This window comes from Phalacrocorax carbo, chromosome 12 (genome assembly GCF_963921805.1).
Source record: "Phalacrocorax carbo chromosome 12, bPhaCar2.1, whole genome shotgun sequence".
Classification (NCBI taxonomy): Eukaryota; Metazoa; Chordata; class Aves; order Suliformes; family Phalacrocoracidae; genus Phalacrocorax; species Phalacrocorax carbo.
In genome coordinates this window covers 2,575,343-2,601,068 of record NC_087524.1, presented here as the reverse complement: position 1 = coordinate 2,601,068, position 25,726 = coordinate 2,575,343, and the positions used below count along the sequence as shown (strand labels likewise).

At 41.0% G+C, this 25,726-nt stretch overlaps 1 protein-coding gene across 1 annotated transcript in view; it reads left to right on the top strand.

Moving 5' to 3' along the window:
* Positions 1 to 25,726, top strand: part of FRMPD2 (FERM and PDZ domain containing 2) — a 69,345-nt gene that overhangs the window by 31,479 nt on the left and 12,140 nt on the right. Inside the window, exons 20-39 of the mRNA XM_064464474.1 lie at positions 121 to 237; positions 453 to 688; positions 1,272 to 1,376; positions 2,682 to 2,775; positions 3,266 to 3,351; positions 3,545 to 3,692; positions 4,725 to 4,939; positions 6,198 to 6,296; positions 7,487 to 7,851; positions 11,169 to 11,364; positions 12,362 to 12,520; positions 13,184 to 13,358; positions 14,449 to 14,659; positions 15,841 to 15,878; positions 17,734 to 17,820; positions 18,239 to 18,303; positions 19,834 to 19,995; positions 20,872 to 21,043; positions 22,913 to 22,986; positions 25,015 to 25,100. Of these exons, the coding sequence (XP_064320544.1) occupies positions 121 to 237; positions 453 to 688; positions 1,272 to 1,376; positions 2,682 to 2,775; positions 3,266 to 3,351; positions 3,545 to 3,692; positions 4,725 to 4,939; positions 6,198 to 6,296; positions 7,487 to 7,851; positions 11,169 to 11,364; positions 12,362 to 12,520; positions 13,184 to 13,358; positions 14,449 to 14,659; positions 15,841 to 15,878; positions 17,734 to 17,820; positions 18,239 to 18,303; positions 19,834 to 19,995; positions 20,872 to 21,043; positions 22,913 to 22,986; positions 25,015 to 25,100 (2,890 nt within the window). The remainder of the gene's footprint in view (positions 1 to 120; positions 238 to 452; positions 689 to 1,271; positions 1,377 to 2,681; positions 2,776 to 3,265; positions 3,352 to 3,544; positions 3,693 to 4,724; positions 4,940 to 6,197; positions 6,297 to 7,486; positions 7,852 to 11,168; positions 11,365 to 12,361; positions 12,521 to 13,183; positions 13,359 to 14,448; positions 14,660 to 15,840; positions 15,879 to 17,733; positions 17,821 to 18,238; positions 18,304 to 19,833; positions 19,996 to 20,871; positions 21,044 to 22,912; positions 22,987 to 25,014; positions 25,101 to 25,726) is intronic.

Genomic DNA, 25,726 nt, shown 5'->3' with positions numbered 1-25,726 from the left:
CACTGTTGTTAGTTTTTAATTAGAATTAAAATACTTGCATGGTTTAAAGCTAGCTACTCTGGATTTTTTCCTTATTTAGAAGCGCTCTGTCTTGGTTTTATCCTTTTTTTTATTTTTAAGGAGGACGACTCATCTCTGTGAATAATATTAGTCTCGAGGGTGTTTCATTTAATACTGCAGTTAAAATCATACAGAATTCTCCTGATGAAGTGGAGCTCATCATCTCTCAACCCAAAGGTATAAAGGCAAATGCCTTTGCTGGCTTTGGAATGCTAATAGTTAACTTAGGACACTGGTATTTATTAGGCACTGGGATGTAGTAGTACTTTCTTGCTACTCACGGCCAGTTATAATAACTAGCAGTGAAAATAGTCAACTTCTAGTGACTATTTGCCTTCAAGTTTACTTACTGTTCACATTCAGCAATATTTTATTTTGGTATGGCTTTACAGACATGTATGAAGAAGGATTAAATGAAGAAAAGAATCCATCAAGAGGAAACAGCACTAGTGGATCTGAGATCTCTTGCGTAGACAGTGGGAGAAAAAAGATTCAGGATTGTCATACAGCTCTCCCCAAAGAACAGGACATAAATATAAATGAACTTGAGAAGGCTCTTTCCCGGAGTTTCGCACCAAAATTGGGCCCTGGCATTGCAGTTCCTTCAGCTGATAACCTGGATGTGGAGGTAACTGAGATTTTGACGCTATTCAGTAATATTAGGCCCAGCATGTCTCTTACCAACACGCCAGCTATATTAAGTATGGAAAGTAACCGAGAAGTTAAAAAATTGAGGAAAGGAGAACAAAATCCTCAGAAGATGTTGCTTGTTAAATTACATTGGAAATGTCAAAATGACAGACACGTCTAGAATATGTGAAAAAATGGGGAAACCCTTCCACAAAATTTTATTAAAAATTCTCCTCACTTTTCCAGTGGAGGTACAAAATTTTGATTATTTTCTTGCAATCTCTTAAATTTTCAACCAGACACAGAACAGCAACATTTTGTGTCTAATTTCCTACTGTTAGACAGCCTCCCTGTCTATACTCAGTTTATGCACATTTAGACAGATTCTATTTTGAGTAACATTAGTGTAGGCTTGAAATAATGACAAGGGTGTAAATGGTACCACTCCAGGCTTACAGGGACAGCAGGATCGAACCCTTTATATCTCCTGGAAACTTTCTCTCCTCTTTTTTCCTTCCTTTTTTTTCCCCATTTTTTACTGAGATGTTGTAGTCTCATTAGCGTTTATGTTTTTGAGACAGGAAGATGATTCTTTGCACTTACCATCTCCATCTGAAACCGACTCGAAGGAAATCTATACTGTGGAGCTTGTTAAAGAAGACGGGACTTTTGGAATCAGTGTGACTGCAAGTGTTACTGTTAATCTTTCAGTGTGTCTGTCAAACTGTTACATGACCAAGACGCACAGGGAAGCGCGTTTATCTGGAACAAAGATAGAAAATATGTTGATAACAAAAACTGTTAGCATGGCATGTTTCAAACCTAAGTGTCCAATTGATTGACAGAGAAAGCATAAAGTACTGGCTCTGCTCATTCCCGTTCTTGCCCGCTGAGTCTGTGAAAGAAGCGTACCAGCATAAAGCACGTGGCAGTACAAGCCCTTTTCATCCTTCCTCAAGCTGAGAACAAGACCTACCACTGAAAGTGGAGTTTGGTCAGGGAGGGGTATAGCCAGAGCCTCTAGAAAATGCAGCGACGCAAAGAATTCCCCAAGTCATGACTAGTTTTGCTGCTCCCCTGGAGCTCCTGGAGCTCCGAGGCTGTGTCTGTGCAAGCGGATTACCCAGGACCATGGCATGGGCTCAAGCCCACGGGCACCGTTTAGTTGTTGACAGCCCCCAATATGGCTTTGACCTGTGCTGGGGGGCTGAAAGTTTTGCTGTACGGACTCAAGATAAGCCATGCTTCTTACCCCGAAGGACAGCAATAGGGCCCTAGCCAATTTTATTTCCTAATATAAGGAAATACAGATCACCCTATATTTAGAGTGCCAGAGAAGGCAGCAGTGAAAACTATCTGCCACTTCTGAATAACAATTCATTGTCCTGGCTGTCAAAGGTGAATTTACCCCTCAAGACTGCGATGTCTTTACAGTCCTGGTTGAAATGCAGTAGGAAACAGCCATTTCACTGCCTGCAGAAGAAATTGAGGGCTGATTTTTCATAATAATTTGGCCAGGGGATGTAGATGGACAGAACGTGATCCTTAGGTTAATCTGGAATTCCTCTGAGCTGTAAGCTCTCAAGTGGCTGCACAAGTTCAGGTCCATGCTTTATATATTTTCTGAAAGGTTAATAATCGCTGAATGGATATTGCATAGTTTGGAAGCTGGGCTGGAGACTGACTGAAAGATGCAACCCCATGTTTATGTTAGCATCAGGAAAAATTTATCAACATTTAGTAAATATTTTTATATAGCCACATAGAAATGCACTGCATTTTCCTGAGAAAATAAGATTTCTGCCTAGGGAACTATATTGCAACTAGATGGGAGTTTGGAGTAACATCCTCTTTCCTTTTTTCCCCCCTATTAAAAAAAAAAGTAATACCTGAAGCAGTTGCTCTGCAGTGCATGCGTAAGTTGCTTTGATTTTTATGACAGGAAGAACATGCGAAGACTCCACGCTAATCTGTGGGCATCTGCTTTGCAGGGTGGAATTAACACCACTGTGCGTCACGGTGGGATATACGTGAAGTCAATTATTCCCAGGGGACCAGCAGATAAGGACGGACAAATAAAGATAGGTAACGTGCCTGGCAGTAAAACTCTGGCTGAGAACTCAGCGTTAGTGTGGAATGTTTGCCACGGGGACAGTGAAACACCTTTGGGGTTGGAGGTCATACAACAGTGAAATGTAACATGCATTCCATCATTCCTCCCTCTACTGCGTGTGGATATCCCACTGAAAATCCAGGAGCCTCATACCAACATTGCGCAGCTGCTCTCTGTAGCTGCACATCAGGCTAGCGACTCTGACACCTACTTTCGGCGTTGCTGTGATAACCAGATAGTATCACTGCACTTACTTGCAGAATAGCCTGGTATGTTTTAAGTGCTGGTTATAGAATGCTGTACAATGAACAGTATTGCTTTCGTACAAAGTAACATAATTTGACACACGTAAGCATGAAGATCAATTGCAACATGGGTAGCCTCGAGGTTTGCACCCAAAGAACTTGAACATCAAAGCAACTTGACTCTTCTTTTGTTTGTTCATTTGTTCTTTTGCCTCAGGTGATCGCCTGCTGGAAGTAGATGGCATCAGCCTCTGCGGCATCACCCACAAACAGGCTGTGGAACATCTTAAGAGATCTGGCCAGGTTTGTACAACAGCAGAGCTCGATAAGATACCCAGTAGAATAAACTCCACTTAGTACGAAGCACAGTAGCAAAGTCGGGCCAAAAGAAACTTCCCCTCCCACCCCATCCACCCCATTCTCGTAAAAAGAGAAATAAAAAGACTTCGGGCTCACTGTGTACTGTGTAACTAGAACTCGCTCATCATTGTTTCAGATTGCCAAGCTGGTTCTAGAAAGAGGAAGCTACCAATTGGCAGAGCCATGCCTGGCTGCTAACGACAGAAAGGAGGACCAATGTACAGTTGTTTCTGTGGCAACATCCTTCACAGATGGTACCAAGGACTACTGCTTTCTGACAGATGGTGAGCGATAAAAGAGGAACTCAGGGTGACTTCTTACAATGTGCAAGGAAGGAATGAATGAAAATAATTCCAGGAAATTTCTCTGGGTTGGAAGGAAAACTGCATACTGAATAGAAATGTAATGTGCAATATTAATGGCATTATCAAAAATCAATTCTGAGCAAAATATTTCTGATGTACTTAGAATTATATGTGCTAGATGTAGCTGAATTTATCCTAGGCATAAATACTGTCTCTCTCAGCCTCCGTGAGATGGGGCTGGCGGGGGATGTCCCTGTCTGTACTCTATAGCGCCCTTGGGCAGAGAGCAGCAGTGTTGATGCTGCAGTCTGTTACCCGAAGAGAGCAGCGCCAGCACAAGCGCTGCTGCGTCAGTGAGGGAGCTGGGGTGAACGGCTGCCCCAGGGCCGTAACTTCAGTTCTTAAAAGCAGAAGATTCAGAGACCACTTCTGCTGAATTTAGCCAATGAATTAATGCCGTGTCTGTCTCAGAAACACTAAGTCTGAACCATACTTTCTCATGGGGCAGTTACTCCTCTACATGTTCCCTAGCAGAATGGGGTTCAGCTGCAAGTATGGTATTTGGGAAAGGGCTGGTCCCTTGTCCTTGTCTGGGAAGAGCAGTAGTCGTGATTCCAGCTTATGCTGGTTAGCGCAGGACCCAAACTAACATCAGACAGCTACAGAATAGTAAGATCTACCCAACAGTTAGAGAAGGATGTCAGAAAAGGATAGCATTTGAACCTCTTTATGTTGGTTCAAAAGGCCTCTTCCTTTATGGGCTTGCACCAGATGGCATAAAGTCTGTGAGCACAAGATGGAGTAGAATCCAGTTCGCCCCATTCAGCTCGTGCGATTTCAAGGGCTCGCATAAGTTAAAGGAACACCAACCCTTCTTTTGCCATTAGTATCAGTAGATCTACCTCTGCAGCACACAGGGAAAAGGTCTGCTGAGGGTATAATTTACATCAGCTCCTTAGGGGGTGCATATGTCACGGTTCCCACTCTTCTTCCAATCCCTGCTTTGAACAGATAATACATTTGAAGTCAAATTGACAAAGAATTCTGGAGGCCTTGGCTTTAGTGTTCTGCAAATGGAAGGAGATGCCTGTGAACACCTTGGAGGAGCTATTGTCAGGATAAAAAGACTGTTTCCAGGGCAGCCGGCTGAGGAGAATGGCGAAATTGAAGTCGGAGACATCATTTTAGCCGTGAATGGGAAACCCGTTCAAGGACTCTTGTATCAGGTAGCAGCCAGTACTCTCACTGGGCCTCCCGAAGGGTAACGCATTAATAAAAACAATGGGATGAAACTGCATTTAAACTTAATTATCCCCAGAGGGGGTCAGAATTTGCATATAATGAATCTGATTTTTATGTAGGATTCTCCTCTAGAATTCTTATGGAGAATTTCCTTCCTAACAGAGTTCTCACAGAGAATTTCTTCCTCTATTTAATTTATAACTTTCTACTACAGATGCACAAAGTTAGATGCACACCAGTTGTTAAGTAGTTGAAATCTTTGTTGCTGTTATGCATAATTGGAACATTTTGATTTCATATTGTCATGCTAAATACCATGCCCCACATTCAATTCTCTACCAGGTGAGGTAAATCCAGTGTGACTTTTTTTACCTGGAATGAGAAATTCTATACTCACATGAAGAAATTAAATGGTAAAAAAGAGCTACATGTGGATTTATTTTTTTCATTGTAATCTTTTCATCTTATGAAAATCTCTAAGGTTTGTAAATGAATATGCATTGAACAGATAAGATTGGTAACAAACAGAAATGATGAATTCATGCAATCTTCCCACTGATAGGTCACCTGGGTCAATAAATAGCTAGGGCAAAAGACAAGGTGCTCTAAGTCCTGGACACCTAATGGGGTGTAACTGTACCCCATTTGCTGTTTTCTGACCTGGAGCCTGTCCTTTTCCACCACTGTCTTGCTCTCTGATGTACAGCCTTTTTACTCACTTTGCGTAAGGGGGCGGCAGGGCCTCCAGCATTCCCCCCCCCAGATTAAGTATTTCAGCTCCCACCATAGCTGCAAGAGGAATGCCGCTGAACAGATGTTATGTCAAGGAGGGGCTTTGTGAAAGTCTACCTTTGGTTATGTCGCCCTGGCAGTCTGCAGGGCTATGCTGATATACTTGACTGATGACGTGTCCCTGCCATCGGCATTTCGAATGCATTTATCTGAAAATCCTGTTTTCTTCAAGAAAAGAAAAACAGTTAATTTAAACCTATGTGTCTGTTGGTGGAACACGAGTTTGTAAACAGAACTGACCTTACTTTAGATGCACATTCACATAAAAACTAGGGTCCACTTATATGACAATCATACAGTAGTGAATTTTGGCCCACACACACTGCTCAGAGGCACTAATACTAGGAATTTAGCATTCACAATAAAAATTGTCTCCATCCCAGTTGGTAAAATGACTTGTACTATAGTCTGTGTTCCGTAAGAAATCTAATATTCCTTCTTTCTGCTTAGGATGTCCTGCACTTGCTGCGAGGAGCTCCTCCAGAAGTCACACTACTACTTTGCAGACCACCAAAAGGTGTTCTTCCAGAAATAGAGCAGAGCGCCCTGGTAAGGCAAAGCTTCTGCCAGTAAACTTGCTTCTGTAAACCTGGAAAAACACTACTACATTTTCTATCCAGTCTTGAACAATGCCACCTTCCCCTTTCTCCAAGGTCCTCCATTCCATTACTTTCCCTTCCTGGGTTCAGCTCAACTTCTGGAGTCCAACTGATTCTTCCTTAGCAACCAAAATAATACAAATCTGACAGGTGTTGTACTGGGATAATCATCTCTCACAATTTTTGAATTGCAGTGCTGTCATTGGAGTGAAACAGCACATGCCCAAGCAGATCTTCTAGTGATGCTGCTAAAAATGCTCTACTAGATCCTCAGCCAGAAACCGCAGATATTCTCAGCTGCCGCTATTATAGCTCATGGGTGTGAGGTAGCTGTATTATTCCCAAAAGCAAGAGAAAAATAAAGAACTTTTCCTATCCAGGCTACCTCTTAATAAACTGAAATAAATGAAATAATGGTTTCAATGGTTATTCAGTTTCCTATTGATAGTTATCGAAATCTGTGGGGGTGGAGAGGGGAGAAGAAAAAAATCAAGCAGGAGAGACTGCAGAGACTAAACCAGCGCCATTAGGTGTGCTAGCATTATTACTCCTGCTTCTTGCACACAGCTGATGGACACGCACACAAGTACTGTTATAACGAACATGCATTTGCATTACCCTTGCTCCACGCGTAACGGCCCACTCATGGCTCCTGTCCATGAGGATTTTTAAGTGCTGCCCACGGGCAGACAGAAATGGTTGTCAGGACGTCTCCAGATAACAAACTGGCTCCTGTTGCTCTCCTGCAACGTGCCCTGGGCTGATTTCTGTGGTCAGTCGCACAGGAGTCAAATCTGGAAGCCACTTCTACACAATGAAGAGAATATAGACACAAAGTTGAGGCATGATATGAAAAGAAATAAAAAGAGGTCACCTCTAGCAAAGAATTCATTGGGAAAAGTGAACTTGTGTAGTAGTTTCTGCCTGGAACTCCTGAAGAATGTGGAAGATGAGCATAAAACCAGAAGTTATTTAGTGAGAGAGTACCTCCCTGTATTTTTCCCTTCCCTTCCAGCTACCATTTGATATTTTCACATTCAGATGCTTATTGATATTGCCTCTCCAAATTACTTTGTTCTTAAAGGAAAAAAGATGGGAGATGAAGAAGGAGTTACACTAACCTTTCTGTTATTTTGATAGACTCCAGCACCATCTCCAGTTAAGGAGTTTGTGGCAGAAATGCCAGGCAATACAGAGGTAGGAAATAGTACGGATCAGTCTACCAGTGATGGAGGCAGCACCTCTCCAGACCTTGAAGACTGCCTGGATTCTCCAATGGCAGCAGATTTCTGTGAGCCTACTGAAGAGGACAGCTCAACTTATGAAGAGCAGGAAGATGAGTTTCAAGAGAAGCTCATACAGAAACTTACAACTCCCAGGGAAAGATTCTATAAGCATCTTTGGAAGTTTCATGAAGAAGCTGCCAGTTCTGAAGTCCTCCATTCCCTAGAGGATGAAGTGAAGCAGAACTGCTACTCACCATGTGAATTTGGATGGGCCAAAAGGTAAGGAATAATGAAATCTGCTCCGCAGCCTTTCCTTCAGCTCTTAGGATTTTGAGAGGTTTGCTTAGGTTTAAGTACAGGGCAATCTGCTTCTAATCACTGCTGATTACTGAAGATTTTGTTTTACCATCTTGTGCTGGCTATCCTAATCTGCTGTGTCTACTTACTCTCGTCTTACTAGAATTTTGCGTAACTCTGCATTGCAAGACAGTTGTACGAGTGCTGCACCACTGTAATTGTTTATGCTGTTCAGCTGAAGCTGGATGCTGTTGGAAATCAGTGGCAAGACTCTTGTTGACTTAAATAGGAACCAAAGACTTTCTTATTTATTACATGTTTTTAATTTCAATTTTCTCAGAGTTGACTTAAAGAGGCACCAAAAATTTATTTCTTATGGTATGATCTTTTAATTTCAAATTTTTTCAGAGAAAATAAAAAAAACTCAGAAGACAAACTGTGATCAAGGAAAAAAAAAAAAGTTATTTTCCAGTCTTCAGAAGCCAATAGAAGCCCTGAGCCAGAGGAACTATACAATAAAATACAGTGCAAATGGACTCAGCCTCCTTTTACACTCTTTTGGATACACCAGACACTGGCACACAGAAGACGATCTGTTCCATTTTAATCATCTTTCCCAGTGCAAAAGAATATAAATTAATCAGAACAGAAAGGATTGGTGGAAAGACAAGTTAATAGCCTTCTAGAGGCCTTTAACTTACAACTTTGGTAATTTTATCTAGAAACTAATTTCTGTTTTTCCAGACAATCGCCTGAAATCCTTATGTTACTCTGGACATTCGTCAAGCACAGGCGGTCAGAGATGCCCGTCTCTGGGGAGCCACAGCACTAGCTGACTGCAGGTCAAGTGGGGCCATAATGGCAACTCACTCTTAGCTCCTCTGTCTTGAGAGGAGAAGGTTCACTCACGTTCACGAGTGAAGCTCCTGCTTACATATATGCTTCTCTACTGCTGAGAATAAAACCAGCAGAAGCAAACAGTCTGTAGCAAACATATTTGCCAAGAGATATAGTTTCAACAAAACTAAGTTTCTTGTGGGAAAATATCAATGCGAAGAAAAGTTTGGGATTTTTCCCAAGAAGGAAGTTCTGAAATAAAAGTTTTTGTTTGGTACATTCTTACTATCATTTAGTTTCAGCTTTTGCATTTCCAAAAGGCTGCCAGAGCAGTTTAAGACAGTATGTGTTTTAAACAGTATTTTAAATATAATCTCAGTTTAAATGAGACTTCCAGCTAAAAACGTGTTAAAAACCCCAGAAGGACATAGTCACTAATGAAGGAATCCCTTTTAGTTAATGAAGAAATCTCTTTCTTCAGATTGCTCAAATCTTTTCATGCAAACATAGAAATCTTCTGATATGAATTTTAAAAGTTCCCTGCTCGGGGTTTCACACAGAAAATTCCTTTCATTCTTCTCATTGCCACCAATAAGAATCTTTGAAACAGCTGCTTTGAAAACCATTAACCCATAGTAGGGGTCACAAGGCTCCAAAAGAAAGCCGAGCATGTCAGTGGAGCTCGTTGTATGAGCCTGCAAGACCAAGACTCATGTTATTTCCCATGGTGATGTAGAGATGGACTCGAAGCTGTGCTGCGATTAAGCCACTGCTGGCTCATTGCTTTGAGCCTGTGCAGCTCCGGCAAACACCTTTCATACCCTTCGAAGGTCAGTCAGCACTCCACTAGCATGTGACAGCGTCTATGACACCCACCTTGACCAGTGTTCATTGAACTTACTCTTTTCTTTCCTGTCCCCAAAAGAAAGGAGCAGATTGCATTTGCTGTTCTCCTTAAACATTTCTTGTAATTACCCCTGTCTTCTCCCACAGTACTGTAAATATCTGTTGTCCAGCTACTAAAGCACAAACTGTCAGCTTCATTCGCAGCTTTGCCGTGCTACTGGAGATGCCAAATTCTCGTTTCCTCCCTGCACAGATATAAGCTACCAGACTAGATTTCTTCCCTCACTGAGGGCATACAGCATAAGCCTATGAGTTTTTCTTATTTTCGTCAGTATTTCAAAGATGCCATCGAAGGCTACTAGCCATAACCAGCCAAAATGCCTATTTTGCTACTTCGCTTTATATTTTCATTCTGACTATAGACAACTTTTGAAACAAGAGCTTAACACTGGGGATCTTCTATGATTTGACGCAAGACACACAATTTGTTTTCCTTTTAGTTGTAGATGTTTGCTTGGGAGATGGCAGACAGTTCAGTTTGATCAGAGAGCGAAAGGTCCTAGGCGACTGTTATATATGAAATGACATGGCGTCTTTGCTCCGTGAAGCGTTAATAAAAGCTATGCCATTTGAAGTCTGTTTAAGATGAAAGACGTTTAGCAATATTTCAATAAAGGTTGATATGAAGAAAACACACACTTCAGAAAAAAAATGTGTTTCAAGCATTTCTATTAGCTTTAATGGTAAGTTTAATGGGAGACAATGCTATAGAAGTCTGTTAGCGTTCATTAATGACAACAGCCAAAACAATATTGAACACAACACATATGATTACAGTCTGGGCTTGAACATTAAGTGTGCTGAATGCTCCAATATAGCAGAATAAAATCGATAATAATTTTAATTCAAGTAATGGAACAAATCCATTGATTGCTGTAGGACAACTCATGCTTCAAGGCAAGCACAAGAATAAAAGCAGGCTTACAAAAAGAAGTCAGGACTTGTGTTTTTTACGGAGCGACAAGAATCATTTAATATTTCACGCTTCTGGTCTGTGCTTTAGTTACCAAGGAAAGACCTGCAGGAGCCAGGAATGCGGCTGGCATTCCTTTTTCAAGAAAAACACAAATATGAAAATTGTAGTAGTATCATAATGTGCATACCGCTTGCCAGATAAGTTGTTTATGGCAGATGAAATAATTAATGGTGTAGGAATTGTCCAATTATTCTTTTCAAGAGGCAACCAAAGTATTAATTAATGCCTTAAAAAATGCAATATTTTGCAAAGGCTGTTTTCAAATTCTGAAAGCTTTTTAATCTTTTAACTAGCTTTGCAAAATATTGATTACTTACTTATTTTTATAGTAACACTGGAGGAACCAGACAGCAATCTAATACCATAACTAGTACTGCAGTTAAAATTAAATAAGGTTGTGTATAAGCAGTAGGCTCTTCGGTGGCCATCTAATAAAGCATATGGAGGAAAACCCCAGCACTGCAATCTTTTTATTTTCCAGCCACATATTTAATAAGAGTGATGATGACCTATCGAACACAAAATGTATGCCTGAAACTCTCTCTCTAACCCCTATTGATGAAGAGTATCTCACTATCAGCTCATCATCTGTGACCTCACTTTCACGGGGAGGAAGCTCCGAAACACTCTCCACAGCCATGGCGACCCCACAACCACGTGTTTGTGGTCCTTTCTCATCTTCCCTGCCTGCTAGAGAGCCACATGACAGTGACAATGACTGGGAAGACTTGGAGGAACTAGATGAAGAGAAGGAAGAAAAGGAAGATGACACTAGGGTATGTGATCGGCGCCAGATTATTAACAGGTAGAATATGACAAGGGGAAAAGAAACAACTTTAAGAATGCAAAATCCTTAAACATTAATTGTAAGTCATTATCTATGCTATTTCTGCATGGCTTTTTTCACTTTCCTGAATGTCTACAACTGTCAAGTAAAGCAGACCTTCCTCTCCAGCTCTCCAGAATCCTTTACCACTTCACAGAATCACAGAATGGTAGGGGTTGGAAGGGACCTCTGGAGACCCAGAGCAGGGAAATGGATGGCCTTAAGGGACGGCCTTCCCTTAAGGCCATCTCCTTGTTCTTGCCATCTTACTATTTCTTCAACTTTCCAGCATTATGCAGTATTATTCCCAGTGTACAAAGGCCTAAGAGCCCTCTAGTAGCCTCTAAAATTAATTGGAGTCAGCTACTTGGGGTTTTTTGTGTAGTGTTTTAAACCCATGTGGAAAATCACTTTGTTACATGATACTACTGTAACGTCCCGATAAGCAAGTATGATCCTTGTGCTAATTACTATTCAAAATACAGGGCTCAGTCCTGCCAAATGCTGAACAACTTGCATTCCTGCTGACACTAATGAGCTCTGAATTCCTACTAATTTGAGAGCACCGAGGACAAAATTTGGGTCCAGCCATTTCCTTCAGTGGGACAGCAATAGCAATAACCTCTGCACCCTACTATAGCAAAGCGTGTCGGCTCACAGTGCTCCAAGCCTTTCTTTACACATTTCAAATGCCAAAATTCCAGTCCCGGTTGGAATTCTCTGCCTTATTAGGCCCTATCAATCAATCACCATGAAGCTGCATTAGGTAAAAAGAAGTAAAATTAATTCTGGAATAAGGCAATGACAGATCAGAGAAACCCTTATGTATGGTCTTATTTATACCATCTGAGGATCTGATTCCTATCTGTATATAAAACGTAATGGAAAATGTTAATGAAGCAACAAAAAAAGCCTACATCGAACCTATCTTGTGCTTATTTTAATAGGAAGTGGAGATCTTCGTGACTTTGAAAAAGTCAGAGAACAACAGTTATGGATTCTCTGTAGTGCTTAACAAAGTGGATAACTGCCTGTATGTTGATGAAATCTTGAATGAGCCTGCCCTGTCTGATGGAAGACTAAGAAGGGGAGACAGGATCATTATGGTACAGTAATCCTTTGAGTTTATACAGAGGAGAGAATATTTGCAGATGAATGTCATTTAGCTTTGGTATTCTTCCTTCCGTAGGGTCCAGTTTATCTCATATTTAGGCATGCAAGTACAAACGGATCCTATAATAAATGCAATTCTGCTGACTTCAGTAGGCCAAATTTCAGACTGAATAGATTGTATGACCAGGCAGATAACATGAATCATCTAGCAGCAATGCAAGACAACTGAGACATTAAATGCTTTCTCAATTAAATGACACAAACTGAATTAATGTAACAGGATAAGTGTCATACAAAGGATGCAGGAGTTATGTCCTTTGTAATGTATGAATAAAGCTGCTTTTCAGCCTGGTTCATCTTCACTGTCTTGCATTAGGCTGCCTTCCTTGGTTTTTTTCTTTTTGCTACAAGACCTTGAGTTTCAAGGAAAAAAAACAGCTATTTTTATGAAAACTCTGCATTCAGAAAAAAAAAAGTTCAAAAAATAAATCTTACTACAATCTTCACTGTTGCATTCACTGACATTAAATACCGCAGCAAAGCAGTAACAAGAAAGTGAAAACTAATTTAAGTTTGTATACAAAATTTAGAGTGGAGGGAGAAGTACGTGATGGTCAATGAGATCCGTGACATCATTCTACCGGTTTGTCATTTAGGTGAATGGAATTGATGTCACACCTTTACCATGCAATGAAGCCCTGACTTTACTGCAGAGCTCTCCTCCTGATCTGCACCTTGTGGTTGGTCGTGCTGACAGTGACCCGCATCCTTCTGTTAGGCCAGATGAGATTCCCGAAATTACTCTCACAAAAGGTGCCAATGGACAGCTAGGTGTGTGGTAAACACTATGCATGCTATTTTGCACAGGGATTGCAGCAATCGTAAGGTAATCATAAGCAACTGTGGTCTTTGATCAGTATGATCCTGAGTGACCTTGACACCTTTATGCTCTCCTCCATCACCCACGACTGAGAAAGGGAGAGCTTTATTTTCAGCAAGACTAATATCTCTTTATTAGACCAACAAAGATAGTTGGAAAAATTATCTTTGTTTTATCATCCTGTCAGCTGAAGCTTCTGGCAGATGTCCAGTCCCATATTGTTACTGATATGGAGAAGTTGTTGGTAGTTAGATAATAATGTCTACTACCTGTTGAGATATGTAAAGATCTATTTGGAGGGAAAGAAAAAAAAAAAAAAGGAAGGAAAAAAACAGGCAAAGTTTAAGAAGGATGAGCCACTGGTTAGGGCAATTTTTGCTATTCAAAAAACCTCCGCTCAAATCCTTGATTCACCACAGACACAAGGCTTTATCTACACTGTGCAAAACAAGTGATAAATGAAATCCCCACGGTCTGTCTTGGTATTTCTGCAGAATGTGGTGAGTACTGCACACAGATAAACCTGTAGACCCAGGAAACAGTACAGCTGTATTTGCTCAGGTACAGCATCTTGTTTCCAGTTCAGAAAATAGCTTGTTTGGAGATTGCTTGAATACCACCGCACAATTCTGTTTTGCACTGCACCCCATCTCCTCAGTTGTCAAACGCCTCCGTTCCCTATGTCACTTTAAAGACCGCAAGGCACTTAGGCACTCTGGTGATGAAGGACTTGCAGCTCAGTGTCGTACTCAAATGACTATTCAACATCAGGTGAAATAAAGCACTATGGGAAAGCTGAAGCATAGAGATGAAGAATACCATTTAAGTTTTCTCCATACCTTTTTACCATCTAACTGCATTTCACTCTCCCAGTCTGGCTCTCATACCCCATCTCACTGGGGCAAGACTGTTGTTTATAATGTGGGTGATTTGTTCAGCCTGTCTTTCAGTGGCTCACACCTATTCCATTAGGCTGTGTGTCAGTGACAGTGAAATTCAAAACACGCTGCCACAAAGGATGCTTTCTCTGCGTTATTCTAGGCTTGAAGCTGACAGGAGGAGCTGGAAGCAAGTTACAAGGTATTTATGTGCTAGAGATAGTGCCTGGCTCTCCTGCCAGTGTGGAAGGCAGTTTGCAGCCACGAGATCAGATTGTTTACATCTGTGGACTGTGGACTGAGGGCATTAGCCTGGATGATGCAGTGAGAGTGTGTGAAGCTGCCACCCAGAATGTCCAAATCAAAGCCACAAGGTAAATCTGAGCTGACAAGGTAAATCTGAACACACTCAATCTCAATCCTAATGTTAAAAGCAGGTTTCCAAATTCTACATCAACAAGTCAAACAATAAAAACAAGACAAACTACAAGAAAAATGCTTTACCTCAAAGGTCTGAACATTGCAGCCTGGTACATAACGTCCATAAGATATCTTAGCTCCTTGTAATTACAGCTAACCCAGTGAGTAGGAGTAGACTGGTACAACACAGATGAGAACTCTTCAAACTTCATCATCCAAACACAAATGTGAATCTTCTAACTGTGAGGCTGGCCACCACTTTCAGATATCCTGTTCTCCAGGGAAAATCTTTATATTTCCACCACTAGTGCCAACCTTCTCCATACGTTCCCAGAATCACAGCTACAGGCAAAAAACTGCCTCTGATGGGAAACTCTGAGTTACTTCCAACAGCCAAATGTTTTTAGAAAGGCATCAAAACTGCAGCATTTCATCTGCATCAGGTTAAGACTTTTCCTCATCAGGTCTTGGCTGCACGTCAGATTTATTGTGTTCTACACTCTGACAGAGCACCAGCAGAGGTCCTGGACCGATAAATGAATAGCTTCCAAAGATGTCAGAGGAACAGTCAAATAGTAACCCAAAAGTATGGGAATGACTAAGTTAGCAATGACAGCGTTAGCAACAGTGTGTGTCACAGCTGTCTTAATGTCCTTCAACCGTTTATCAATGTTGTATTAACTTGCGCTGGGCCAGCAGATGAAGAAACTGCAGCCTCATTACACTTCTTGCTGTACAAGCAGTTAGCAGGCAGCACACCCTGGTCATAAGAATTTACAGTCGAAGGAGACAAACACAAGTAGGGTAAAGGAAATTACAAAAGATCATTCCCACTTTATAGAGGGGGAAGCAAAGCTGGATTCAAAACGTACCACACAGCAGTTCTGTATTGGGACAGATGGTTTGACACGGTCGTTCTTTCCCCAACCCATTTAAATAAAATGTTTCACTGCTGTTAAATACAGTCAAATATTTTATACAGTGATAAAAATGCTCTTTAGGAAAGCACCATTAACAAAATTATAGAAGTAGAACTACAATTTAGACAAGTGACTTTCTAAAAATATTTTTAATAGGTGCTTTACAAAGCATGCAGCTCTTAATGGCTCACATATTTCACCTTTTCTGCCCCCAGAAATGGCAATCCAGTGGTTCCTATAGAGCAGGAAAATAGTAAGTAAGGCTAATATTTTGGGGTTTTAGTTCCAACCGTGCTTTTTATTTTGGGAATAAGCATAAGGTATTGATTAATTGCATTTTAAAAGTTATTAACAAATTGTAGCTTGGCATTCAGTATTTCTTTTACAACCATTCTAAGGGTCTGAAGAAAATTTGGTAGCTCTTTAAAGACAGAAATAAAATGTATAGCTCTCTGTGAAATTTTTTTTAATTGCATCTTGCATAGTCAGTTTCTATTTTTTTTAATTTGTTTTTATTAAATGGGCATTTTGTGTGGTTGTATTTCAACATCTGATTGAAACTACTTTCTCGGGGGTTCTCCAGCACTCTTTTAAAATGAGCCACTACATCATCTAGACCAACTTTTTAAACTGTTATCAGTAAATCTATAGAAAATCAGAAAAAGGCAGCACCAACATGCCTTAGTTAACATAAGAGCACTCCTATAAGGAGATGATAATTAATGCTATAACACAAAATTTCAGTAATCATCCGCACTACAGAGCCTTGACCAGAATTGCTCTAGCAGGAGGAGTCTCGGCAAGCGGAGGCTGCGTCTGCACCATCAGGTGGAAGGATAGGTACCACGTCTGTGCCCGTGCAGAAAGCGCGGTACCTTTGCAAGCAATGCTTTCCTGCGTACGTTTGGCTGAAGGGTTAAGTCAGGCCTAACTCACAGTTTCATTTGCCTGACTGGACATACAAATTTTTTTTAATCATGCAAAGATGATCTGGAAAAGTAACCCTGGATTAGAATTGCTCATACGCCTACGCTCATCTGCATACTGGCACGTGGCTACCTGAGGAAATTATTCCAAGTCAAGCTAGTTGCAGATTTCCTACTCTACAACAACCAGCCATGTGTTTCTTTTTATAAACTGGAGCAGCTTATTTCACTTATCGAAGAACAAGCTGCTCTGAATTTACTACAAGAGGCAAAGTTATGCGTACTCTCGGTTACTGTGGTGTAACTGAAGCATAGCAAATGCATGTCCTGGTAGGTCCTTGCTTGCACGCCCTTGCTCCATGAGCTTTGCAGATTCCAAGATTTCTCAAGACACCTTCAAAATAGGTTACCAGATCTGATCCTCCTCAGATACAGATTTATGAACTCTACAATGGTGCAGTTACCTGCCTCTTTTATAGATTATTCCCTTTTATAAGACACTTAAAAAAAAAATCTATAGCAATTTGGTATTTGGTGTTCTATTTGCTATCATCTCTGATAAATTTATAGATAAATCTATAATAATCTGCTATTAAGGAAGCAAGCCTTCATTTTATAGGCTCTCAGTTACAAAAATTCAGACTAAAATTGCAAATGCAACATGGAGTTTTTTGGTTTGTTTTTTTTTAACAAGGGAACACTCATCACTTTCTGTAATTCCCACGGTAAGGCTGCTTTGTGGAAGACAACTAAAATCACCAAGATATGACAAAGCAAAACCCAAAACTGGGGGTGGGTGTGTAGGGATGGGAGCATCAAGAAGTGTGCATTGTCCCCTTACACCTCCACCTCTGCAGACACGAACACACCCTGCCTCTTCCTCTGCCTGATCATTGCCACACGTCTAGAATGACTCAGTCTGATCTCTGACTGTTGTTACAATCTTAAAAATAGCGATGACTGAGATGCAACGTCTCTGCAATTCATGACAGAATCGTTTCTATCACTGTGCAAATTGGCAAACTTAATCATGCAGTAGTAAGTGTCTCAAACTGCCTCATACAGTATCAATATTGGATATCGATGCTTTGTTTAATAATCTAAGCACAGAGCGTACATCCCTGTGTGTATACGAAGGTTAGCAGGAGGCCTGTCAGAACAAATCTACGTATATGCTTTTAGGGCCATCTGCTGAGACAGAGAAAGCCAATATTTCTTTCTCAAATGAAAACCTGAATTCCCAAGAACAGCATCTGCTGCATCAACATGGTAAGGAACTTGGCATTTTTCTGTAGGGGTTTGAAAAATTTGGTGCCCTCTCTTTGAAAGAAAATAAGCCTGTAAGGTGGCACTGGCAGCACCTGGGAAAGATTCGCTCTTCCTAAACAAAACTGCCTCCCTCAGCATTTTGCAGAACATGTGCACATTCCCTGTTGTCCGTCGGGTGTCTCCGACCCCGTAACATGCAGCTTTTAAAGACTGTTTTGGAACCTGCTCAGTGGGAGGTAAAAAGTCTGCAGGGATAACTGGCAGAAGGCTCAGTTCACAGTTCAGGAATGTAAGCCCACAGGAATTTTACATGTCAAATATAAATATGTTTTATTGTGTCCCTGAATATGATTGAGTGTTACGCTATAGAACATTTTACCAGTACAACTGTGTGAAAATGGGTCCTGCTTTTTCACAGAGAAACATTTGGAGGAAACAAAACATGGTGCTCAGCAAAACACTCCTGATTCTCCAGAACGTAAGGTAAGAGACAGTTTTATCAAGTGTGAGACAGTCCATCAAGTGAAGTAAGCTGTATGGAGTGAGAGTTTTTCAATAGCGTACTTAATGTATTTGCTTCCTATCCAGTTTCTTTGAAAACGTGAATATAATGCATTTGGAGAGTGTCCTGTGAAGTGTTGAATTGCTTCAGCATTCATGAACTAGAACACACTGAGCACTTCCTGGGATCAGACCCTTCTATTGCTGGTTTTCAACGTATAATATCACTGTTTCATCAGCTTGGCAATATAAGCACAGCTCGTACCATGTAGCCCCTCCATTAGGTTTTCGTAGTACTCTTACCAGCTTTGTAAGCTTAGAAAGAAAGTAGCGCAGGAGAAAGACACAGAATGTCACAGCGTGGGGTGCTGGGGAAAATCTGTGGATTTGTAACTGAAACGTTTCCCACAACACCCTTTGTAACCTGAGCTTAACCTGCTTCATTCTGAATTCTCGGGTGGGGCATTTGAAGAGAGGCTAAAATTACTCCAAACCTTTGGAGTATTACGCAGCATTGACACGAGCCGTAACAGTTTGAATTTGGCCAGAGTAATGTCATTTTTGAAATTATGAATTCCGAAAATACATAGGTGTGTTCTTCGAAAAAAGTAGTAATTTCCGTGCTCAACACACAATGCTTCAAAATTCTTCTAAGTGCAAACGTCACTTCTGTTTGTGCGAACCTATGGAAAGTAATGTTACTTGGAATCGAAATTACCCACATTAGGACTGGTATTTCCTGTAAATAGATTTACTCGTTTGCTCTTGATTGTGGTTTGCAAAAAAAAGAGCTGTCTCTTGTTAAAATTAGACCTCCAACCTGGCAGAAAAATTGGAACAGTTTTCTCACTTTTGATTAAGTCATCACTATTACTGCTTCTTCCGCACCATTTAATCCATGATGGTTGATCTGTTCAACTTGCTAAAATAATTTCTGAGAATGGTATTTGCAACATTGGGACTAGTCATGCTGCAAGTCATAAACATTTCGAGGTTGCTGCTATTTCTGACATAAGACTTGATCCTAAAAAAGCAGCCGATTTTAAAACTGAACGAAGCGCTAAAGCCAAACAGATGAGTAGGTTGGGATCGCAAGGTTAAGATTTTCATCATAGAACAATAAAAGAGTGGAGATTGTATGTATGCACTATGTTACTGCCATGCTGGAGATGAGGGTGACTTGTTTGTCAGTGAAGGAGATGTATTTGATAGATTATAGAAGGATTACAAAAGTAATGCTTCCTTGCTCTGAAGAAGTTATTTTCCCCTCCAGCAATTATTAAAAAAAGATTATGGAAATAAGTATGCCCTGTTTTCATTCTGATACACACATGCAGGTCCTGTGTTAATCACTGGAAGCTCTATACACTTATTCAAGAGAAGGATATATCCCATAATCTACATCAACCAGTGAGGGCTGTGAAGCATAACGGGATTCTTTAGTATTAAAAATGCAAGCAAAACACAGCCGTGAATAAACTCCACTTTGGTCTGCATCCTCTTCTATTGTAGGACTTCATTATTAAGATCGAGCTGGAAAAAGCAGAAAATGGAAGCCTAGGCTTTGCACTGGTAGGTGGAAGAAATGGCAGAGCTATCCTAATAAAAGCCATCAGCCCCGACAGCATTGCAGATCTAGATGGGAGGCTTCAAGTTGGCGATGTCCTACTTAAGGTAAGGCTTGTTCTTCATTGTTTTGGCCTACATTTCTCTAGTTACTCTATAACGAGCATTCTATTCAGTAGAAAGGTCGCGCAGGTTGGAAATCTGGGGCTGCTCAGCATAGTGACATGTAGAAGAGGGTGTCCCTTGGCTCCTGGGGCTCAGAGGGCGCTCCTGCCCCCCGCTCTGCCTAGTTCCGCATCCTGGGGGGCTGGGCTTCTCTACGGCTGGAAGGTGACTGTCGCACACCCCGGCAGAGGAGCGGACCCAGGACAGCCGGGCAAGCGGCGGAGTGTAACTACTCCATAGTGTAGCTGGATGACAGTAGCGAGGATCACACATGGAAAAAAATCAGGGAAACAAGAGTTAACTGACCAAGAGTGCCTGTAACAGCTAACCAGGAGAATGCTGTGAGGAACGTGTCATCGGTGCCAGTTAGGCATTACAAAGACAAGCAGAAAGCATGGGTATTAAAGCTTTTAAATCGCTATTTAAAACTTTAGTATCTTAATGACCTTTTAACATAAATCTTTTGTTTTAATCCCAAATTACTTTTTGTTCCCCCTCCAGGAGTTTAAATATTTTTTTTTGCTTCTCTATTTTTCATTTACTTCCATCTCTCCTCCATATTCTTTCTGAAGAGTAGGGAAAACAACACCCTCTTAGTGTCTCAGAAGAGATGCAGACTATACTTTCATGGTGTGCTACTGACAACCATGGTAAAAAGATGTAGAAAGGAGAGAATCAAGCAAGTTACTAAAATGGGAGGGGATGAGGACACATGAAGTGCAAAGAAGTTACATAAAGATTGCTGAATAATAGGATAAGTGATTAAAAAAATCCTTTCTGTTACAGGAATCTGGAGGTACATATCATTGTGTTTTTCAGGTGAATGAGACTTTCGTGTCTGGTCTGCCGCGCCAAACAGTTATAGATCTGCTGCGCAAGGCTCAAGGCACTGTTCAACTCACCGTCTGCCGAAGCACGGCTTTGCATTGGGCTTATTCAGGCACTCAGAGTAACAGTACAGCTCCCCCCTCAACCACAAAAGCAGAGCCCGGTAAGCAGCCACATCCACGCAGTACATGACAGAAGTGGGATTATGTGTTGCCTGAATTCAACTTTCCTATTAGCAAAACAACTCAGTATTTTTAACTTTACATTTACTCCTGCTCCATAGCCGTAGATACAAATGCATTCTTAACCCTGACCTGCAGCTCTGGCTAAGCTACTCAAGACATCGGACCACAGGGAAGGAATAGCCCAGTGTGCTATTTTTGTTTGGTTTGGTTTTTTTTGTTTGTTTGTTTTGGGGTGTTTTATTTTTTAAGTCTGGTAATAGTGGAAACAAAGCTGTAAGACCCTCAAAGATGCTATAACTCAGCTTATGTTTCTAAGTCATAAAGGTTCCTGGTCTGTGCTGATTTTACCCAGTTTCATACAACTCACTAATGGCATCACAGCCAATTACTGCCCCAGCTGCTAAAACACCTTTCCCACAAGTTTCACATCCCAGCATTCCTACCTTATCTCTTGGAAGCACTACACCTCCTGTTCTTCCCAGCAGAGAGCTCCTCTCCCTTCTGTGCTTGTTGACGTTCAAATCGAGAAGCCTCTGCTCCCAGGTTGATGGCTATTAATTAGAGAGCACACCCTCCTGCATAAGGCAGTACTTAGAAAGCTGACTAACTCAAATGGAGGAAACTTGTGCTGCAGGCTCTGCTCTACTAAATACTCAAAATTTAAATTCTAATTAGAGCTGGGAGGGGAAGAAGGATTATGGGTTTCTATTCCTCAGCTTCCTCTTTCTCTGAACACTGAAATGTTTCCCATAACCCAGAGAAACTTCAGTGAGAATACAGAACTGCTCGGTAATATACTTTCTGGCCTGCTGGTTACACGTTGGAGGCCTTGTTTCCGATCTTCTCAGGCAAGAAGCTTCTGCCATTACTATTTGCTTTCTCCCCAGCTGACTAGGGAGAGATGCATTGCTGGCTGTGGGTTTCGGACATATTTTATAGCAAACATTTATGCATCTAGTCAGCTTTACTGATGCAAACTTACCTGCATAGGTATTTTAGGCAATTTTGCTGTTAGGCAGTAGATGCTTCTAGGGTTTAAGAATCTTGATTTTTTCAGTTTCTATTAGACTGAACCTAATCCTCCTGAACTCCTAGCCTGTGTCGTAAGCACTGGACACTCCTACACTTACTGGAAGCTACCCTGTGTGTGTCAGGAGCAAAGCTTTCCCCTAAGAGTGAGAAAACTATGCTGGCATTGGCCTGGAAGGAGGATGTTCACTGCCCCATCTCTATTCTAGTTTAATTTTGGGGGTTAATGATGCAAAAAAGGTGGAAGGACGGCCAGTTATAAAAAGGCTGATTGAAACTCTTGCCCTATTAACAGCTGCAGAAATATTCCCATTCATTTCAGTAAGACTAGCCTTTTCTCCAGCTCTGTAAATTCAAGGAACTAGCTGTGGCGACATTTGTTTGCATCTCACATGACACTGCTGGAAAGTTTAAACTGTTTTCCTTGACCAGCAAAACCCAATGGTATTATAGAATCACTGGCACCAAAGTTAATCTGTGGTATTTGTCCCTTAGCACTGTAAAGGAATGGGCTGGGTTAGAGAGGGCAGATTTAAATTCTCTTTCAGGTTCTTCATAACTGCTATTGATACAGGGGCCTACTTAATGTATGTTCTGGCACCCTGAATTACGCTGGCTTCTTCAGGGGTGATACACGGTCTTTGTGCTGTACTAACCCCCCCAGAGCATCCCTGAAAGGGATATTCCATGCCAGTTTCTGGCACCATATATCAGTGCCTCTTCCAAGATCAAAGTCCTCTGGTGTGGGTGGCACAGGAGAAATGGATCCATATTTTCATGCTTTATAGGCATTTTACTTTTTGTTTTCTGGTATTCAGGTGCCGGGGGAAGCCTGCGAGCTCAGCCTGTTCTCACTTTCAAGGAAGAAGAATCCAACCAGATGTGCACCAAGGTAAAATCTGAATCAGGCTTCTAGGCATTACCAGGCAACTCGTATGTTTGTTGACAAAATGGGTTTGCTGCAATGCAGGCAAGAACCACACCTTCTTAATGAAAAAAAGATTACTGTGAGGGAAGTGTGCTGCAATGACTGCAACTGCTAACACCTGAATGAGTCAGGGGAGTCCACTGAGATAAGAGCATATGATTAGTATAACATATATATGCTAAAAGGGTGGGGGGAAGGAAGGTTGCATACGCAAGTCTAGTTCTTGTGCTTTATCATATTGGAATGAATGATTTATTAATTTTACCATTCCTCCAGTATTTTAAAACAATATATTTTAAAAGATTTCTATTCAACTGTCTTCCATTAATAGTCATAACTCCAAGGCACTCAAACTTCTTCAAATGTGGTTAGGTTTTTGAATCTTAGTAAGTCCTGCAAGACATTCCACATTAAATTTTACAGCATTATTTCTAAGTTTATAACTCTAAAACTCCCCTTCAGAAAATGTGATAAATATAGATCATCTTATCTCCCAGAACAAATTAAAAAACCAAACCCTGCCTCAACCAATATAATGACACTAGAAAAAGGAAAATGGAAGAAATCCTTGACTTGAATAAGCTGAGAAAACCTTGAAGAGGAGCTTGTTTGAGGAAGTTTTAAGCACACTGTTGGAATGGGTGTTGGGACTGAACTGTTAGAGATTGGTGAAATGTAATGTCAAAACAAGGTCATGTCTAAGACCCGACAAAGTACACCCAAGAAATAATATCCATGAGAAGTTGTAGATAGTACTAAGGTTACAGGTGCCTTATTAGACACCTGAGTTAGCAAGGTATTAAGGCACACTCTCAGTTTTTCATCATGTGGTTAAGTCAGCACAGCACAGCGCATGCCTACCTTTAAGCACATGCTAAAATTTTTTACTGAATTGCTTCTCTCTCTTCATTTTTTCCAGCTTGCCTTTAGCTGTGTCCTATGAATAGAAACTATTTATGCTTGACTTTATAGAGCACAGCTGCCATCTACTCCAAAGATATAGGCTTTGAAAATTACATGCTACTGAAAAAAAACAGAGGCAAAAAAAAGCAGCAGTAAAATACCTTCCCTTGGCAAATAGAACACAAAAATCCATATAGCGTTCTCAGATCAGTGTAGTCAGTAGGTGCAGAAACCGGGTAAATGAATTCATTGTTGAATAGTCAGCAATGAATTCCCCTATTCTAATGGGGAAATACAAGCACAAAAGTAAGAAAATAAGTTATAAGCAGCAGCTACCATTAAGATTCTGTGGGGCATTCAGTAGTTTACACTGTGTAACATGCCAGGGTGCTTTCTAAGTCCACATGGAATATTAAGCAGGGAAAGAAGAAGAAACACCACTCTGAACCAAAATTTAAATAATGATCTGTCAAGTGTTAGAGCTGAGAAGAAGCCACTTCCTCATACTAATGGCAGGTGTCCTGCATCATTATTTAAATGCAGGACCCAGCTATCATTTCCTAGGACAAAAACCAGACACCATTACTATTACTCCTACTGTGTATGGAGGGCAATCAAGGGTCTGCCTTCTGTTAGTTGAGTGCTTGAAAAACTTTGCAGAGCAGCTACGCCCTGCATCTAACAGCCGGCATCACTGTGTCTGAGAGAAAAAAAAGGAAAATATTACCAACAAGTCCATCTCAGGTGCTGGTGCTTTCTGCTGCCGAGAGCTGGGAAGTGAAGGGTAGAGTGTGACTCAGGATTCCTGTGGTTGCGTTTTCTTTATGAGATCAGAGAGGATATAACTAATATGAACCTTTCCAAAGTTTAGTCATGCATACTACATTGTAGAGGTGTCTGAAAACCTTACTGTTATGGAACTCACAAATACAGCTGACCGTGCAATGCTGAGTCAAAGTTATATACTTTCCTTCTTGAGTGAAGGAGACATTTTTTTAGGTACAAGACAGACTATCGATGAAAGTCACTATAATCTTGATATTTCTGCACACTGATTTTTCACAGCTTTTTCTTATTTTAAACCTGCAGGATCCAGAAAGTACACATGATCACCCTCTGCAAGGTCAGCTGGCTGGACAAGACTGTAAGGATATAATCAGTAACATTTCAGAGAGGTAAGTCTAGCATGGGTAACCTATTCTTGTATTTCCAGAGCTGCCCTAATACGGCATGCAAATGCACTCGTGCGTCCCAGATGAGAGAAATACAGTTCTGTTGGAATGCAGCTCCATCTGCAGAGAGAGTTGCTAAACAGCTTCCACACAGCGACTAAGACAAATGAAACAGAAGGTGTAGCAGCTCATGCAGCCGCGCCTAAGCTAGCCTTAGGCTTTTTAGCTGAGGAGAGCGAGCAGAGGTAGCACTATCGCATTGGTGTGGGCAGGGTCCCTGTGGGTTTTACCGAGTGTTCCAAGCAGGTCTTGCAGCCTGGCCTGGACCCTGTGCTACTATGGCTGTAGTGATAGAGATGGTGAACTCCAGACATCTGGGAACCAAGGGAATTTGAGGATGTTACTCCAAAGAAAGTACTTAGTATAAGAAAAGAAGAATTTTACTTCAAATTTTAAATCTACAGTACAATGGGAAATCAGAGAATAATGAGCAGTTTTGACTATCACAGTGATGCAGAACATACAAAAAATTATTATTTTCTTTATCACTTATAACCCACATAAATAGGAAAAAAAGACTAAACGTTCAGATTTAAAACTTAAAATTTTGTAAGAACAGCACTTGGCCA